Source organism: Bos taurus, chromosome 16, assembly GCF_002263795.3.
Source record: "Bos taurus isolate L1 Dominette 01449 registration number 42190680 breed Hereford chromosome 16, ARS-UCD2.0, whole genome shotgun sequence".
Lineage (NCBI taxonomy): Eukaryota > Metazoa > Chordata > Mammalia > Artiodactyla > Bovidae > Bos > Bos taurus.
The window spans coordinates 73,306,899-73,327,014 of record NC_037343.1 but is presented as its reverse complement, the minus strand read 5'-3'; the positions used below and the strand labels follow the sequence as shown (position 1 = coordinate 73,327,014).

Here is a 20,116-nt window from a genome sequence, read left to right as displayed (position 1 = left end):
TGCCTTATTTTTAAAACTTCTTTAATTGACTGTTTCATCCTTTTATGATAAAAGAACACAGCATTTAAGACTGAATTACACTTTCATTAGCCTCCAAGTAATATCAAGATATTTGTGAAAATACAAGAGATGGGATATCAGACTGCTATTTTCACTGGAACTCAAGGAGACTAGAAATTGAACATTGTTTTGAATATGAGATAACCTAACTGCTTTAATAAGAATCCGATGGCATAATAGAAGGCTTAGTTTTCACTTGTTAAAAACTTTACACTGCTGATATTTATCTTACATGTATTATAACATTATTTTACATTTTTGCTTAGCGCATTTTATTAAGCCAAAATTTTCATTAACCTTTATCAGCATTTGGCTCCTAGTGGGATAGTAACTTGCCATTATCTATGTTGAACTTCATTTTGTTTTGGTGTATTATTTCTTTAGTATTTTGAGATTCCTCATGTATCTTTCTTTTACTGAATTAGCCACCATGCCCAACATAATGTTCCTAACATCATCTACAAAATTAATGAATGTATTCTCAGTTCCTTCATTCAGTTTATTGGCAAAGGTATGAAATAACAGTTTATAGAGTTATTTTCTTTAAGCTGATTTAAAGTGAAAGTCTCTCAGTTGTGTCCAACTCTTTGTGACCCCATGAACTGTAGCCTGCCAGACTCCTTTGTCCATGGAATTCTCCAGGCCTGAATACTGGAGTGGGTAGCTGTTCCCTTCTCCCAGGTATCTTCCCAACCCAGGGATCAAACCAGGTCTCCTGCATTGCAGGCAGATTCTTTTTTTTTTTTTTTTAATTAATTTATTTATTTTAATTGGAGGCTAATTACTATACAATATTGTAGTGGTTTTTGACATACATTGACATGAATCAGCCATGGGCACACATGTGTTCCCCATCCAGAACCCCCCTCCAACCTCCCTCCCCATCCCATCCCTCAGGGTCATCCCAGTGCACTAGCCCTGAGCACCCTGTCTCATTTATCGAACCTGGACCGGCGATCCGCTTCACATATGATAATATACACGTTTCAATGCTACCCTCTCAAATCATCCCACGCTCGCCTTCTCCCACAAAGTCCAAAAGACTGTTCTTTACATCTGTGTCTGTTTTGCTGTCTCGCACATAGGGTCATCGTTACCATCTTTCTAAATTCCATATAAATGTGTTAGTATACTGTATTGGTGTTTTTCTTTCTGACTTACTTCACTCTGTATAATAGGCTCCAGTTCATCCACCTCATTAGAACGGATTCAAATGCATTCTTTTTAATGGCTGAGTAATATTCCATTGTGTATATGTACCACAGCTTTCTTATCCATTCATCTGCCGAAGGGCTTCTAGGTTGCTTCCATGTCCTGGCTATTGTAAACAGTGCTGCGATGAACATTGGGGTACACATGTCTCTTTCACTTCTGGTTTCCTCAGTGTGTATGCCCAGCAGTGGGATTGCTGGGTCATATGGCAGTTCTATTTCCAGTCTGAGCCACCAGGGAAGCCCTTAAGCTGAGACCGAGTCATTGAGTTTGGGATGTAATCTTCCATCCTTTTGTGTGGATTTGTTCTTTCTGCCTCTGTCCATGTCCATATCTCAGCACTCAGTCATGTCCACAGCTATTTGCTCTTCCCTCATCTTAGGTTGCTGGGCCAGAAAAAGAATATTCAGTTAGAGAGGGAGTGGCTTATATGTCCTCTAATGACAATAGATTGAGTCACCAGTTAAGGCAGTTGTGATGAACTGGAGAGGTTGGCACACGGCAAAAAAGCAAAGCTGGCTCTAATATTAGCACCTGCCTGCGAGATGGCCGGAGTGCTAGGACCTGCCCTGAAGCCTGGTGACTGTCTTGTTGGGCTTTCAGATTTTCATCTAGAATCTAGATGCTATCTGTAAGTTTGTAGATTAAATTAAAATTTTCATTTTAGAGGAAACTGTGAGCTTTTCCCAAGAATGCTAGACATGGTATCTGTTTTTTTTGTCTACATAACTAGTCACTCTTTAACAGAAAGAAGTCAACAACCCATCCTGAAATATTTCAGTGAGACATAAAGACGATTGTTTAGTGTCACATGTTTTTCTAGATAATTAAAAATTGGTATTTTGATAACCTGTACTAATCTTTTCTTGTGTCACTGCCATGGTTCTCCTTAAAAAAATAATAGCATTTGGCATTTTAACCCACAGACTATATTTCATTTACCTGAATATCAATGGGATCGTCATAGAAGAAAGATCACTTGTCAAAGCGTGTGAGTGGCTTGCTAGCTTGTATATGTGTTCACAAAATCCTTAAGTAGTTTATATTTTGCTGGAATATTGTGATATCATGCCATGGATTGGAAGTTCCTATCATTGGAAATAGGAGCATTAATGGAGCAGGTAGAGGAAAAGTATTTAAAAAAATTAATATAGGACCTTACATATGTGCTGCTGCATTTACTAGTTTAGATATTTGAGACAGCCTGAAAGGTGGGCTCCAGCAAGTACCTCTTTCTTCTAGTCTGTTAGCTGGGCCATCTAGTATGTCGGGTTATCACTGGTTTTAGCTTGGATTGCTGAAATTACGAAATGTGTTTTACTAGTCCATGCGCATCCTTATTTCTATACCGGAGTGAACTTACCACGTGGTACTCAGTAATGTCTGATTCTTCGCGACCCCATGGACTGAAGCCTGCCGGACTCTTCTGTCCACGGAATTTTCTAGTCAAGAATCCTGGGATGAGTTGCCGTTTTTCTTCTCCAGAAGGTCTTCCTGACCCAGGGATTGAGCCCACGTCTGTTGTATCTCCTGCGTTGGCAGGTGGATCTTCACTAACTGCACCCCTGCAAAGCCACTCGGAGGCCCCAGTGATTTCAGGACAGAACTCAGAGTCCTCAGCGGTCTTTATAGTCTGTCATGATTCTGGCCTTGCTCTCTATCCAGCTTTATCGCTAGACACTTTGTACATTTTATTTTATTCTCTTAAAATGTATTTCTGTCTTTTCTGTGAGTTCTTTTTTAAACCATAAATACTCTTTTTTTCTCTTTGCTTCATCTCTCTTCTTTCTTATTTTAGAATCTTTATATCTTCATATTTCAGTTTAGGAGTCATTTCCTCCAGGAAGTCTCTATCTCCCAAGTCAAGGTCAGGTGCCTTGTAGCGCTTACACTGTTAAGTCTCTGGGGTCAGGAGCCACATCTGTCTTGTTCGGGCTCTCATTCCTGTTGCTTAGTATCTATTGAATAAATTAAGGTGCATTTGGTACTTCTCATGCATGTGCACTGACAGAAAAGAGAACATTTATCCCCTATGGGTCCACAAAGCTATCTGCTAAAAGTATTAAAGCTTCATTGTTTTGAATTTTACTTTTTTAATTGCAAAAATTTTCTTTTTTTTTTGTTATTATTAATTTAAAATATAAAAAAGTTTACCTATTGGTTAAATTATGTAATATCTCCCTAAATCTCCCACTGAAATGGACACTACTGAAAGGTGTGTCATGGTGCACCGCCAAGCTTTATTCCTCTTAGTTTCATCATTCCATTGCTCATCTTTTCCCTTTTTGACTGATAGATTCTTTCTTAAGCTATGTAATTAATGCCAATCTTGTTATGGGTGACTTGGTTAACTTCCAGAACCACTCCTTATTCTGAAAGCATTTTTGACTGAAATCAGTCCCTACTTTAATGATTTGAAGGTTGGATTCACAGCCTCGAAGGACCAAGACTGAACCTGCTGCCTGTTTCATTCTGCTCCAACACAGGTTTCATTTATGCAAGATGCATCATTCTGGAGATTGAACGCATAGCAGTGTGACTGAAATTATTGATACTGGGTTGTGTCCCTGGCAAGAGATCGTAATGTGTTCTCACCACAAATACCCACAAAAGATGATGACTGAGGTGATGGATGTATCAATTAGCTTGTTTGTGGTGAATATTCATAGTTGACCTTAAATATTTACAGTTTTCAGTTGTCAACTGTGCCTCAGTAAAGTTGGAAAAAAATATAATAACATGAAAAAATTTAAAGAGAACTAGTTGACATAATATTAAAATATAGGAGGAAGTTCTTAGATGTGAAAGAAACTGGTTTGTATTTATCAGAATTCAATGGTTTAGAATTAAAGTCTGAAATAAGCATCAGATCAGATCAGATCAGTCGCTCAGTCGTGTCTGACTCTTTGCGACCCCATGAATCACAGCATGCCAGGCCTCCCTGTCCATCACCAACTCCCGGAGTTCACTGAGACTCACGTCCATCGAGTCAGTGATACCATCCAGCCATCTCATCCTCTGTCATCCCCTTCTCCTCCTGCCCCCAATCCCTCCCAGCATCAGAGTCTTTTCCAATGAGTCAACTCTTCTCATGAGGTGGCCAAAGTACTGGAGTTTCAGCTTTAGCATCATTCCCTCCAAAGAAATCCCAGGGCTGATCTCCTTCAGAATGGACTGGTTGGATCTCCTTGCAGTCCAAGGGACTCTCAAGAGTCTTCTCCAACACCACAGTTCAAAAGCATCAATTCTTCGGCGCTCAGCCTTCTTCACAGTCCAACTCTCACATCCATACATGACCACAGGAAAAACCATAGCCTTGACTAGACGGACCTTTGTTGGCAAAGTAATGTCTCTGCTTTTGAATATGCTATCTAGGTTGGTCATAACTTTCCTTCCAAGGAGTAAGCGTCTTTTAATTTCATGGCTGCCGTCACCATCTGCAGTGATTTTGGAATAAGCATATCTAAAACTATTTGACCTGAGTTTGGCTTTAACTAGAAGGATTCTCCTGCAGTTGGCGTTGTGTTGAAGTTTCAGAATCTTATCAATGAAGATCTTACTGAAAAGGAAGGGCAAATAATCATTGAAAAAGTAAAAGGGGAAGAAGTGACTTTATCTGTTGTCCATACCATTTGAGATTCAGATAATTTTGGAGGAATTCATACACACTGAATAGAGAAAACATTTGAAGCAGGTAATTCTTCTTTGTTGTTTAAAAGAATGTGTATGCTTTGATGTTGGGTGATTTACCAGGAAAAAAGTTTCTCGTAGTCTAAACTTCATTGGAATTATAATTTTGAAGCCTCAGTCAAGACTGCCCTTGAAGAAAAATCTCTTTCAGACATAGAGCTTGATTTATTATTAACAAGTATTTGCTTTAAATATATTATCCTAAGTGTAGTAAGTACATTATTTATCAAGCCTAAGTATTAAGTGTAAAGTTTAAATATATTATGTATTTGGTGTTCTATACTTCATAAGTGTTTGCTTTCTTTTTTCAGTTTTTTAAAAAAAATTAGTATCTTTTTGCTGTTTCGGGATTTGAACGAAATTCCAATTTACTATGTGTTGCTTAGAGGAAATACAGATTTAATGTGTTGATGGTTTGCCACCTGAAGCAAGTTGGGTGGCCTCTGTCGTATCAGCCTGGTCAGGTGACTGTCTCCCAGAGGGGGTTTTGTTTCTGAGATCTTTGTCAGTGTCCCGTGCTATCGCATCAGTGCCTTCCCCCTGTCGTCCCTTTAAATTACTCAGCAGCCAACTGTGTTACGTGTGAGTGAATGTTTTTTAGTGATTATTTTTTAATAACATCTAGAATTATAGATATATATTATTCCTTTCTTTGATTTATATGTCATTCTTTCAGTTTTTCATCATTTGTATTATAATATACAAATGTGGGAGTAACTCAGATGTTACAGAAGGAAATTTAAGCAAAACATCAAATTAATCTTTTATCTTTCTACCTTGTTTTTGGATCTCTGATAGGTGATCTGTTTTATATCCATGGATCTCTGATAGGTGATCTGTTTTATATCCAAACCAGAGAAAAATCAATGGAGGGGTTTTTCTGATTAAAGTCTGGGAAAACATTCAGGGATTATTAAATAGGGAGCAATATTCTTTTTAAAGTGAAAGTCGACTTCTTATATAGTTCACATTTTGTTCAAGAGATAGAATTGCATCTATTAAATGAATTATTTAAGACTCCATGACAGTGTTAGAGGACTAGTATTTCTTGCCCGGCAGCACAAATCAGCAATAAAGACCTTATGATGCAAACTGTAAGTTGTTTCTCTTTATTCTTATTTTTAAAAGAATTACTATATAGGAATCATAAGTACTTGTTTATTTTGTATGTATTTGAAATATAATGGGCAAAATAGCTTTATAATATTTATTTTGTGACTAAAAGTTAATATATTTTGATATAGATTAGAAAAGAATATTATTATAGAAATAAATTTATATTGAAAGTGTTAGTTTAATAAATAAATATCTCCCTTATAGTTATATTTCAGTACATCTTTGTATTTTTGGCAGAAAGTGGTATTTTTTAGTTTACCTTTTGTAAATATATATATATATATATTCTTCTGTAAATATATAGTATAGATAACTGCAAAGCCAATTCTACATACATAGCATAAATAATTATTAATCTTGGACAAGCTAAACTTTTCGTATTTTCTGGTGAGATGCTATACCTTGTTCCCTTTTTGACTTTGCAGTGTAGTCTTTAGATACTTCATATAGCGAATCATATAGCTCACAGACACCTTCCTTATATTTTTATTGAGCATATCTAATGCCTGTCAGGCTTATTATTCTATAGAATACTTTGTTTTTAAATTTTTATCTTATTAGCTTTCAAAAGTATCTTGAATAAAAAATGCTATGATTCCAGTTTTATAATTTGTATATTTGATAAAGCTGAAATCAGTTCCTATATTTTAACATATATACAAAGCTAATCCATGAAATGTTTTTTCATAATGTATGTATTAAGCTATGTTATTTGATCACATGGCTTTCCCTTATTTTTATATTTCAGGTTGGCATTTAAGGAAGCTGTAGTGTTACTTGGTGTTTTAAGACCGTGGACTCTGGAGTCAAAGTATCTGGGTTCAAATCCAGGTTCTATCATTTCCTAGATTTGTGACTTTAGACAAACTTATCACTCTCCAAGCTTCAGTTTTCTAATCTAAAGCCTAAGATAATATGTAGTATTTATTATCACAAAATCGTTTTGAGCATTACATTTAAAATGAAAGTTTATAATAGTACCTGGCAAATAGAAAGCAGTAAGGATTAGTGTTTAACATTTTGGGAGCAGGAATCAGTGTGCCAGTATTCATATCAAGATTTCATCTCACTGAATAATAATTTTAAGATCTTGAAAATTCTCCTTATTCTTACTGAGCCTCAGTTCCCATACCTGAAAAATGAGGTTGTAGTGAGAATTCAGTTTGATAATGCTTTAATGCATTTTCTAAAGCAGCCCCCAGCAAATATTAAGCACTCCTTAAATGTTTGATATTATTAATTTTGTTATTGTTTGGTCTTGGTTTTATAGTTTAATTAAATTTGATTCAGCAAATTTAGTTCTTTAAATGTATAATATTAACTTATTAACTTTAATTAACTGTGTGCTGTTAGAGACTTTGAAGGTTCTCCATTAAAAGGTAATATACATTTAAAATAGCATTTACTTGCCTGTAGCAAATGACCTAGAATGTTTGGAGAGAGTAGATGTATCTATAGATAAATTAATCATAATCTTAGAAATATTTCTGTGGCTTTTTAAGCAGATTCATAGTATAAGAATTTAGGAATAAATTCCATCAGATAGTAAAAAATATATTTTGCATTAGTGAGGTTTCAGTTCATGTAATTTTATTTAACTTTTTTGATAGTGTATCATATTCATATTTTCAGGGTGATTTCAGTGTATTGTTCCATCTCAGTTTTATGGACAAGTGGGATTATCAAATAATAATTAAATATTATCTCAATCCTGACATAAGGGTGAAAAAGTACAAGTCTGAAGCTTTTTAATATTTTCTGTCAGAAAATGTTATTTCTTTTCTACAATTGTATTACTATTTTAAAATTTTAAATACAAAATGTTTTTCCATGAATGTAGAGAATGGGCGTATAGCCAAGCAATGGATTAAAAGGGAGTTATATAGTATATTGGAGAAGGCAATGGCACCCCACTCCAGTACTCTTGCCTGGAAAATCTGCCTTGTAAGTATAAGGCACCTTTCACCATTTGTTAGTGAGGAAAGATTCTGTTTTCATTTTGTTCAAATTAATGGTTTGTATTGATCTGAAAATTTGTGAAGTAGGAGATTTTCCATTAAAGCATAGCACCTGTCATTTGCCAGTGAGGTTTGTATTTAGTCAGTGATGTCTTTCGCATGCAACAGATGAGCAAAAGGAGAACTCCCAACTCTTTATAACAAACCTGACCTTCATCAGAGCACTGTCATATTTCTCTCTTTACTGGACATCCACACTGCAGTAGTCTGCAGACATGCTAAAGTAACATGTCAAAACCTAAACTTGCTACCCGCCTCTCTTCTTCCACTGATTTCTCGGCTCCCATGCTCTAAACCACATGTCTTTACGTTCGTATTTTTTCATTTTTTTAAGTGGTGTTACCATTCACCTAGGCTTCCCAGGTAGCTCAGATGGTAAAGAATCAACCTGCAATGCAGGAGAGCCTGGTTTGGTTCCTGGGTTGGGAAAATCCCCTGGAGAAGGGATAGGATACTCACTCCAGTATTCTTGGGCTTCTCTAGTGTCTCAGATGGTAAATAATCCGCCTGTAATGTGGGAGACCTGGGTTTGATCCCTGGGTTGCGAAGATCCCCTGGAAGAGGGCATGGCAACTCACTCCAGTATTCCTGCCTGGAGAATCCCATAGACAGAGGAGCCTGGCGGGCTACAGTCTGTGGGGTTGCAAAGAGTCAGATACAACTGAGTGATTAAGCTCAGCACAGCACCATTCACTCATTCGCTCAAGCTAGAAACTTTAGAATTACCTTCTACTTCTCTTTATCCTCATTCTCTCCATTAATTGACTGGATTGTTACCAATTTTCTCTGAACAGACTCACCCCTCTTCTCTGCTGTCGCTGCTACCGTTTAGTCCTCATACTTTGCCACCATTCACTCCCTGCTGTTTGCCATTTTTCTGATTGTTTTAGGGAATATAGTTCTACAAGTAAAAGTCTGTAGGATGGTATTCAGGGTTCTTTGACAGTTTGAACCTTGCTTTCATTTTCAGTAACTGTTCTGGCATACTTTTGATCTTTCCTGAACACACCTTCATTCATACATTTACAAATGTTTGTATAATGTCAACTGGTAGCATTGTGCTAAGTACTTAGAGGAGACAAAGGTAGATAAGACAGCCATGACTGTTGCCCATTAGTGCCGAGGGGACGCCATGCGCACTGTTCCTGGTCTTTGATCACGCTCTTTCATCTGCCCTTTACTCTTTAATAGAGTTCCTATTAATCTTTCATACCCTACCCAAGTGTGATCTCCTTTCTGAAGCGTTTGTAACTTTGCCGGGTAGTATTCCTTCTTTGTGTTCCAGTACGGACACGACTGAAGTGACTTAGAAGCAGCAGCAGCAGCAGCAGCAGCAGTATATTCAGTACTTCTCTTGTCGTGCTTGCTGGATTATACTTGTTTATACTTGGCCTTTCTCCCTGGCTTAAATTTGTAAGTGGGAAGGGAGGAGGGAAATGAAAGAGGAACACAGAAATAAGGATTGAGGAAAGGTGTAGGAAAGGCAGGAAGGGAAGACAAAGAACACAGGAGAAATATGAGCAGTAGTTAAAAACACAGACTCTGGAGCCAGACAGGGCTTGAATCCTGATTCTTCTGCTTTCTAGCTGGGCACATGGTATAATAGCTCCATATCTCAATTTATAGTGGGGGTAAATGAGAGGAAAATTGTGACGATTAAAAGAGTTAATAAATACAAAGTACTTGAAAGAGAATAGCACATCAGATCAGATCAGTCACTCAGTAGTGTCCGACTCTTTGCAACCCCATGAATCGCAGCACGCCAGGCCTCCCTGTCCATCACCAACTCCCGGAGTTCACTCAGACTCACGTCCATCGAGTCAGTGATGCCATCCAGCCATCTCATCCTCTGTCGTCCCCTTCTCCTCCTGCCCTCAATCCCTCGCAGCATCAGAGTCTTTTCCAATGAGTCAACTCTTCGCATGAGGTGGCCAAAGTACTGGAGTTTCAGCTTTAGCATCATTCCCTCCAAAGAAATCCCAGGGCTGATCTCCTTCAGAATGGACTGGTTGGATCTCCTTGCAGTCCAAGGGACTCTCAAGAGTCTTCTCCAACACCACAGTTCAAAAGCATCAATTCTTCGGCGCTCAGCCTTCTTCACAGTCCAACTCTCACATCCATACATGACCACAGGAAAAACCATAGCCTTGACTAGACGGACCTTTGTTGGCAAAATAATGTCTCTGCTTTTGAATATACTATCTAGGTTGGTCATAACTTTCCTTGCAAGCAGTAAGTGTCTTTTAATTTCATGGCTGCAGTCATCATCTGTAGTGATTTTGGAGCCCAGAAAAATAAAGTCTGACACTGTTTCCACTGTTTCCCCATCTATTTCCTATGAAGTGATGGGACTTGATGCCATGATCTTCGTTTTCTGAATGTTGAGCTTTAAGCCAACTTTTTCACTCTCCACTTTCACTTTCATCAAGAGGCTTTTTAGTTCCTCTTCACTTTCTGCCATAAGGGTGGTGTCATCTGCATATCTGAGGTTATTGATATTTCTCCCGACAATCTTGATTCCAGCTTGTGTTTCTTCCAGTCCAACGTTTCTCATGATGTACTCTGCATATAAGTTAAACAAGCAGGGTGATAATATACAGCCTTGACGTACTCCTTTTCCTATTTGGAACCAGTCTGTTGTTCCATGTCCAGTTCTAACTGTTGCTTCCTGACCTGCATACAGATTTCTCAAGAGGCAGGTCAGGTGGTCTGGTATTCCCATCTCTTTCAGGATTTTCCACAGTTTATTGTGATCCACACAGTCAAAGGCTTTGGCATAGCCAATAAAGCAGAAATAGATGTTTTTCTGGAAGTCTCTTGCTTTTTCCATGATCCAGCGGATGTTGGCAATTTGATCTCTGGTTCCTCTGCCTTTTCTAAAAGCAGCTTGAACATCAGGAAGTTCACGGTTCACATATTGCTGAAGCCTGGCTTGGAGAATTTTGAGCATTACTTTACTAGCGTGTGAGATGAGTGCAATTGTGTGGTAGTTTGAACATTCTTTGGCATTGCCTTTCTTTGGGATTGGAATGAAAACTGACCTTTTCCAGTCCTGTGGCCACTGCTGAGTTTTCCAAATTTGCTGGCATACTGAGTGCAGCACTTTCACAGCATCATCTTTCAGGATTTGGAATAGCTCAACTGGAATTCCATCACCTCCACTAGCTTTGTTTGTAGTGATGCTTTCTAAGGCCCACTTGACTTCACATTCCAGGATATCTGGCTCTAAGTCAGTGATCACACCATCGTGATTATCTGGGTCATGAAGATCTTTTTTGTACAGTTCTTCTATGTATTCTTGCCATCTCTTCTTAATATCTTCTGCTTCTGTTAGGTCCATACCATTTCTGTCCTTTATCAAGCCCATCTTTGCATGAAATGTTCCTTTGGTATCTCTGATTTTCTTGAAGAGATCCCTAGTCTTTCCCATTCTGTTGTTTTCCTCTATTTCTTTGCATTGATCGCTGAAGAAGGCTTTCTTATCTCTTCTTGCTATTCTTTGGAACTCTGCATTCAGATGCTTATATCTTTCCTTTTCTCCTTTGCTTTTTGCTTCTCTTCTTTTCACAGCTATTTGTAAGACCTCCCCAGACGTCCATTTTGCTTTTTTGCATTTCTTTTCCATGGGGATGGTCTTGATCCCTCTCTCCTGTACAATGTCACGAACCTCATTCCATAGTTCATCAAGCACTCTGTCTATCAGATCTAGTGCCTTAAATCTATTTCTCACTTCCACTGTATAATCCTAAGGGATTTGATTTAGGTCATACCTGAATGGTCTAGTGGTTTTCCTTACTTTCTTCAATTTAAGTCTGAATTTGGCAATAAGGAGCTCAGACTGTGGTGAGAGCCATAGTCAGCTCCTGGTCTTGTTTTTGCTGACTGTATAGAGCTTCTCCATCTTTGGCTGCAAAGAATATAATCAATCTGATTTCGGTGTTGACCATCTGGTGATGTCCATGTATAGAGTCTTCTCCTGTGTTGTTGGAAGAGGGTGTTTGTTATGACCAGTGCATTTTCTTGGCAAAACTCTATTAGTCTTTGCCCTGCTTCATTCCATATTCCAAGGCCAAATATGCCTGTTACTCCAGGTGTTTCCTGACTTCCTACTTTTGCATTCCAGTCCCCTATAATGAAAAAGACATCTTTTTTGGGTGTTAGTTTTAAAAGGTCTTGTAGGTCTTCATAGAACCATTCAACTTCAGCTTGTTCAGCGTTACTGGTTGGGGCATAGACATGGATTACTGTGATATTGAATGGGTTGCCATGGAAACGAACAGAGATCATTCTGTCACTTTTGAGATTGCATCCAAACAATATAGCACGTAATATATGCTATATTGTTTTTATTAGCAATAACTAGCTTTCATAAGTGAGGTGAGTTGTGTTTCCTCCTTCATTTAGTCTTCTAAGAGATAGGAGATTTTTTTTTTTAATTTTACTTACTTATTTATTTTTAACACCAAAAACATTTTGTATTGGGGTATAGCTGATTAACAGTGTACTGACAGTTTCAGGTGAACAGTGAAGGGATTCAGCCATACGGGATGGGAGATTTTAAGCTGCTTATTATTATAGCTAACGCTGTGTGTTCACTTACGGCATCACATTTTAGTGTGCTTTGGGCCTGAGCTGAAAGGGGAGCTCCTATCCATATGTGCTGTTTACAATGTAATACTGAATATGGTCACACTGAGAATTTTGTGTCTTCATACCAGAGTCTGTCCTGCTGCGATCTTCCTAGCTTTTAGATCAGATGACGATAGTCTTTTTACCTGTTTGTTTTTTTTTTTTTTACCTTAACCGTCAGGCTTGATGTTATCACTGTTTTATGTCATATACCTTAGATTCTTTTATTAAACTATGTTCTCTTTCCTGACTATTCTCCAGCCTGAGAATGAGACAGAAAGGGCTAATGTCTAGGCGTAACGTCTTGGTTCTGGTAGCAGGATCTGTTCCTCCGCACCAGGCTGCTATTCAGAGCACTTCCACCATCCCTGCCACCTTCTGCCTCACACTCATCACGCCTCCTTGCAATATCATTCTCTGCTCTGTCCTCTGCTGCAGTGCTGTTGACCCAGCTTTGAACAGACCATAATGTCGTATCAGTCCTGCACCTGGGATGCTAGCTTTCACAGATGCTGAGAAGCTAGGAGAGTAAAGCACTCATCATGGACTGGTGGGTGACTTCAGTTTTAACAAATGAGTTAGATGCCGATTGTCCTGGTTCTTCAGATTAAAAAAGGAATTTTGGAGGAGATGACGTTTTAGTTGCTGCTTGAGCAGTGGAGGAGGAAAGAGTAGGGTGGTATTTGAGGCTTTTGATTCATTGTCTACTAATGCTTGAGTCAGGCACTGAGATTACAAAAGTTTAGTTCTGTTTAATTCCAAATGACTAGTCCCAGAGAGAGATAATGCAGAAGTTGAAAAGAAAGAGATGACTAAGGATTGGAGAAGTTGGAGAAGGTTTTGTCCTCACTCTACCAAATCTCCCTGGATGGTTTCATGTATTCATGATTCTCATGTATTCATGGAGTTTCTGGAATGCACAGTGATACCCTGTCTCTTGTTTTCACATGCTGTTTCTTCTGTATGAAATCGTGTTCACTTGGCTAATTCTTGGGCTTCCCTGGTGGCTCAGACGGTAAAGAATCCGCCTGCAATGCAGGAGACCTGGGTTTGATCCTTGGGTTGGGAAGCTCCCTGGAGAGGAGAACAGCTACCCACTCCAGTATTCTGACCTGGAGAACTCCATGGACTGTGTAGTCCATGGGGTCGCGAAGAGTTGGACACGACTGAGCGACGTTCGCTTTCACTTTTTTGGCTAATTCTTACAATTACAGGAGCCGTAACTTGTAGAAAAGCTTACTTGATCCTTCAGCACTGGGTTACATAACCTTGGTTGCACTGCGTTGTGACTGCCTTCACCAGCCTGTTCACGGAAGATAGGAAATGCATGTGTGATATGCTCGGTGTATGGCTGCTGCTCCAGAGTGTTTGTTGGTTGAATGAATGAGTGGGATTTGGTATAGAGAGGATACTCAGTCACTCCTGGCAAGGGGAGGAGGCAGACAAAAACACGGCATGTGGTAAATGGAATCATCTGATTGGAGAGTAGTGTTGAAAAGAGGCTGGAGTTTTCAATGCCAAGTTAAAAAGTCCAGAGTTGGTTTAACACAAAAAGACCATTGAAGCTTTTAGAGATAACAACAATAGTATACGTTCTCATAAATTTGAGTGCTTGGGAAATAAGTTTTTCTAAATTTTGTTTTAAAATTTTTTTAATAGTCGTCAGTGGACTAAATAATATGGTGACTGCCTCTTTTATAGACTCATTTCTTTTTAAGACTGTTCCCACATAATTTACAGGGAAACTGTTAATATACTCTTAAATAAATTTTAATATACTTTTGCATAAATTGAACAACTCATTAAACTTTGCAGTTTATTTTTCTCACAAACTGAACTGTTGTGAACTATGAAAATTTACAAATAAAATTCAAATAAGGCAGCAATCTTAACACAATATATAGGGGTTTCCTTCTTATTTGTAACTTGAAGAAGAATAAATGCTTACAGCTGTGACTTTTTTTCCCTCCAGTATCTCCAGAGGCAGTTGGATTTTTGTCTGCTGTTGGGGTGTTTATTATCTTGATGCTGCTCCTTTTTCTCTATATTAATAAGAAGTTCTGTTTTGAAAATGTTGGCGGGTTTCCAGATCTTGGTTCAGGATACAGTGCAAGGAAGAATTCACAAGATAAAATTTGTAAGTATCATATCGCTGCTTCTCTTGTTTAGTCTTTCTATCTACTGTTTATTACTTTATTTTAAAAATACGATATACATTAAAAAGCTTGATTCTGACATACAGTAAACTAACCTTTAGACATTATTCTGTGAGAGTAAAAGATCTATTACATAAATTATGTTCAGCTATCTTTTTATTGCCCATGAATTGCTACTATATTGCATAAAAATGAATTGTATATCATCATAGAATGACATTTTTATATACTTTAAGAAGAAGGACATATCTTATTACTTTCTATGTTTAAATCCATTGTCCAAATAGTTTTCTAGAGAGCTTTTTTCCCATGTCCCTAGAAAGCTTTTGAGAGTATTCACCCTTTAATCTGCTGTTGAATTCTCAGCAATGGATAATTATGTTGTTTAGAGAAGGTGGTTTTCTCTAGTAATTTAGTATGTAAAATCTGATTATGAAACTTAGTGTTCCTCTTTCCTCCTTGGCAACACAGATATATTGCTTAGTGTTACCAGATAATAGGAAAGATGAGGGCTGTGATATTGTTCTTTTTCTTATGAAAAACTTCTCTTTTTTTTAAGTTATTATAGAGTTCTTTATTTGCTGTTTCCAAAGACTGGCTTATGTAAATAATAACAAAAAGAAGTTGAAAATTGTAAAAGTGAGACATTAATTTAGAATTTTAAGGAAAAATACAAGAGAAGCCTTACATTTCTTGTCCATGTACAAATGTTGAAGAGATGCTTTTGTCTTGTATCTGGTAACTTAAAAAGTGATAGCCTCATTGTTTATAAAAATCTTATTGTTGAATTACATCATGCAGATTTTACATTAAGGAAACTATAGTATTTTATGTGGTTTGGTTTGATTAATGTTTCTCATACTTCACCTGTTTTTTTCTTCTTTCCATCATTTGCGTAGAATAAACTGGTTAAAGAAACCTCTTTTAGTAGCCTCCAGTAATTCTCCGTTTTGGCATTTCTAGTTTTTCTTTGGTCTTATCCCTTCACACTCTTAAAAATTATTGAGGACCCCAAAGAGTTTTTGTTTATGTGAGTTATAGCTCAATGATATGTAAATTAGAAGTTAAAACCTAAGAAAAATTTAAAATACTTTTTCAATTTATTTTTAAAAACCCAACAGTAAGTCTATTACTTGTTAATCTAAAATGTATTAATTTTTAAAACTGTATATTTTCTAAAACCAAAAAATACGTTTGATGAGAAGAGTGGCATTGTTTTACATTGCAAATCTCTCTAATGACTGGCACAGAAGAAACAACTGGATTCTCATATCTGCTCCTGCATTCAATCTGTTCCGTGGCCTCGGGAAAACCCAGGAGCTCATTTGAGTGAATAAAAGTGAAAAGTTAACTATCCTCTTACTCTCATTGTAGAAAGAGTTTTGACCTTGAGGATCTATTGGAAAGGTTGGGGGACCTTATTAATTTTTCTGAGGCTGTTTCTTTACTCGCTTATTAAATAAGAATAATAATATTTACCTTCTAGAGTTATTTTAAGATCAAATAAGAAAAAAATTTGTAAATCACAATTCCTTACATGTAATAGCCACTCAGCAAATGTTCTCTCTCTGCTCGTCCCTATTCTAACTTCTGCAAAATTGTTTAGATATATAAACAAATACATATTTGGGGTAATATATGTATTGGGGGAATCCTTAATACATTTTTTATTTTGAAATGGTATTGGTACTTTGTTCTTTGTTAATAATATAGGGCAGTTCCCATACATAGACTATTAATAAGTTAACTAAAAAGTACATAATAAAAATCCTTTTTATACTTCTTCTTGCAGGTATAGAATAAAAACCCAATAGTATTTGAGGGAAAAATACTGTCTTGCTGCTGTCATGCCAGCTGTGGAGTGGGAAAAAATCTGGTTGTGTTTAAACCAAGTGGTTTGATTTTTTTTTTTTTTTGAAGCATCTTTTACTTCAACATATTTCTTCCATTACATAAGCATTTACAGAAAGATTAAAAGGCATAATGTGAAATACTGATATTGAGCTAATGAATAGCACCATTTAAGTAAATGTTAAATTGAAATTCCAGAGTGCTTAATATTTTGAGAAGAGAAAATTCCATGATTGTAGCTTTTAGGAACAAGGAATTAGAAAATGGCATTTTTCAAAAGTTTTCAGCAGAATCTGCCTTCAGTATCCTCTCTGGTGGACACGATCAGTAATGCTGTGGAAGATTTGACCACTGCTGTAGGAGAAGTCAGCTATGCGTTCACTGACTCAGTTGCTGAACAGGTAACAAGCATGATAAATGGCTTTTGCCCAGAAGAGGAAAGCTCTGCAGCCCCAGAAGCTGCAGATACTTCTAAACAAGAAAGCACCACAATATCAGAAGTCTCCCAAAACACTAATTGTCAGAAAGCACCATTCAATTTAGAGAACCAAGCAGATCGAATAAATAGCTATAATACTTCAGTTTCACAAAAGCAAGACCAAAGAATGAGTGAAGGAGGAGGAGTTAAACATATTAATAATAGGCAGCAGATGCCATCACAATATCAAGAAACAGATAATGCTTTGAAAGGTGATTCTTCTTTGAAAGGCCATGTGAGTGATGGTAGGGTATCAGTTAGCAGGCAGAATGCAAGTGCTGGGTCTCCCTGGCAAGAACTTCAAAGTACCGACAGGTGTAGAAAAAATGGATTAGAAATTTCCAGTGATGGTAAACATGACTTAAAGGAGGTAAGATATCAAGAAATGAAAGAAAATTACTTAAAGAAAGCTGAAACACATATTAAAAGTAAAGGATACAAAGGGCATAACTATTCAGGAAATGAATGTTCTCCAAAAGATATTCTGGAAAGCAGTAGACATATGATACAGAAATCCATTAAGAAGGAAGACTTGTATCCAGCAGCATCAACTGATTCTAAAGAGCAGTGTCAAGGAAAAATCAAAGAACAAATAAATCCAACAAAATTCTACAAAGGGAAAGCAGATATAAAAACAAAGAAAAATGAAGCCATTTCTGCCAAAAAAGAAACAGCAAAGAGTAAAGATGAAAAATATTTTAAGATAATACCAGAAAAAGGTGAGGTCTCCTAATGTGAGTTTGAGTGATAAAATGTTCTCTTAATTTTTTCACATTAGGAAAAATATCATCCAACTTCTTTAATTGTTCTCTGTACATCTGTTTTGCTAAGGCTTTCTTGAGTCCTCTTACTGAGAGGCATTTTTAAAGTCATGCAGTTTTTTCTTACAGTCCTTTCAAAAGCATGTTGTTTGTATTCCTCTGATTTAAGTATTGCCCCTGGTCCCTGCATTATTTGGACAGTTTTAAGGACCTTCATTTTACTTGCTGCTGGCTGCTGCTAAGTCACTTCAGTCATGTCCGACTCTGTGTGACCCCATAGATGGCAGCCCACCAGGCTCCCCCGTCCCCGGGATTCTCCAGGCAAGAACACTGGAGTGGGCTGCCATTTCCTTCTCCAGTGCATGAAAGTGAAAAGTGAAAGTGAAGTCACTCAGTCGTGTCCGACCCTCAGCGACCCCATGGACTGCAGCCTACCAGGCTCTTCCGTCCATGGGATTTTCCAAGCAAGAGTACTGGAGTAGGGTGCCATTGCCTTCTCATTTTACTTAATGCCCATTTATTGTACAACCCAGAACTCTATGGTTTTCTTAAGTACTGTGCATACTTTAATTGGAGTTTATTTGGTGTGCTATAGTTGAATTTAAAAATTTTGTGTTTTTGTAACCTACCCTTAACCCTTTATACATTGTTGCTCTTCACATCTTTCCTGGTAAGAATCTACCAAATGTTTTATGTTTTCCTTGAGAGCAATGGATTTTTATTTTATTGAAATACATGCTTCAGAATGTCTTTTCATTTAGCCATACTTTGAGAGTTTTGTGTGACTTCTGTGTTTCTAATGCATATACATGAACAATCTATTTTTATTCATAAGTTCTCTATGTACAATTAAGATTCCAACTAAGCAGTCACAGTTTTCATCCACAGTATTTGTGACAGTTTTCAAAACAATTAGCTGACAGTTACTTGGTTTCCTTCATGTTGCCAGTTACCACTCCTGGTTATCCCTTGAAGTGAAGTGCAAGTGGCTCAGTCATGTCCACCTCTGCGACCCCATGGACTGTAGCCCCCCAGGCTCCTCTGTCCGTGGGATTCTCCAGGTCAGAATACTGGACTGGGTATCCGTTCCCTTCTCCAGGGGATCTTCTCAATCAGAGATCGAACCCAGGTCTCCCACATTGCAGGCAGATTATTTACCATCTGAGCCGTGATTATGCCTTAGTCATTCTCATTTACTGTTGATCTGATCACAACACCAGAAGTACACTGGCTTTTATTTATAAAAGATACATATGGAATTTTTGTGTATGTTTACATTCTCATAACATAACAAAAAACTGAGTAGCACTAGAAATGCAGAAGACGGTTTCAATTCTGCTACATGACTTTATGTGTAATAGGAATCTGCTATTTATCAGTTGTCTGAATGATTTTTAAATGATATAATAGAGGCTGATCCAAGATGGATGAGCCAATTAAAAAGGAATGTAAATTTTTGGAAATATATCTGTTTTGAAGTTTATTCTCCTAGCAGTTGTTTGAAATGTCAGATTCAGTGAGGTTTTTTTTTTTTTTTTTTTGGTAGCCTTGATTTAATTATGGTAGCCTTATTACCTGAAGTAATAAAAATTAAAAGAAATAAAATTAAGTGAAATAGTTTACATATTATCTTATTCATAAAATAACAGAATGGATGCTATTAATACTTCACAAGTAGTAGTGCAGAATTTAAAATTTTAATTTGTTTTAATTAAGAAGCATGCTACTACCTAAAGGAATCACGTATCTCTTAAGTATTCTAGAATTTAATGAGTACTAAACTGAAAATCCCATGGACAGAGGAGCTTGGTGGGCTACAGTCCATAGGGTTGCGAGTGTCAGACACGACTTAGTAACTGAACTACCACCTCCAAACTGAAACATATTATGATTTAAAAATCATTTTGAAAATCATTCGACCCATATGGATTGTCCCTTCATATAGCTGAACTGTAATATTGCTAGTATTAATACCTGAGTCCTAGGTTCTGACAGAGCTTATAAGATATAATAAGAGGAAGAAGGGTTTCCTTCTCCATTTCCAAATGCAGGGCTACTCTAGGTAATATAGTAGGTAAATTTCTTGCTGCCCTCCTCAGAGCTCTCCTGCTGCCTTAGAATCCACACAGTGCTAAAACCTGGGAG

General features: G+C 37.3%; 1 protein-coding gene across 3 annotated transcripts in view; it reads left to right on the top strand.

Moving 5' to 3' along the window:
* Nucleotides 1–20,116, top strand: part of SYT14 (synaptotagmin 14) — a 210,798-nt gene that overhangs the window by 44,280 nt on the left and 146,402 nt on the right. For 2 of the 3 annotated variants that reach the window (XM_024976891.2, XM_059875832.1), the window contains exon 3: nt 14,698–14,862. In XM_024976891.2, coding sequence (XP_024832659.1) covers nt 14,698–14,862 — 165 coding nt within the window. Of the gene's footprint in view, nt 1–14,697; nt 14,863–16,679; nt 17,930–20,116 lie in introns of those variants that run through there. The other variant, XM_059875831.1, reaches the window with a different exon arrangement.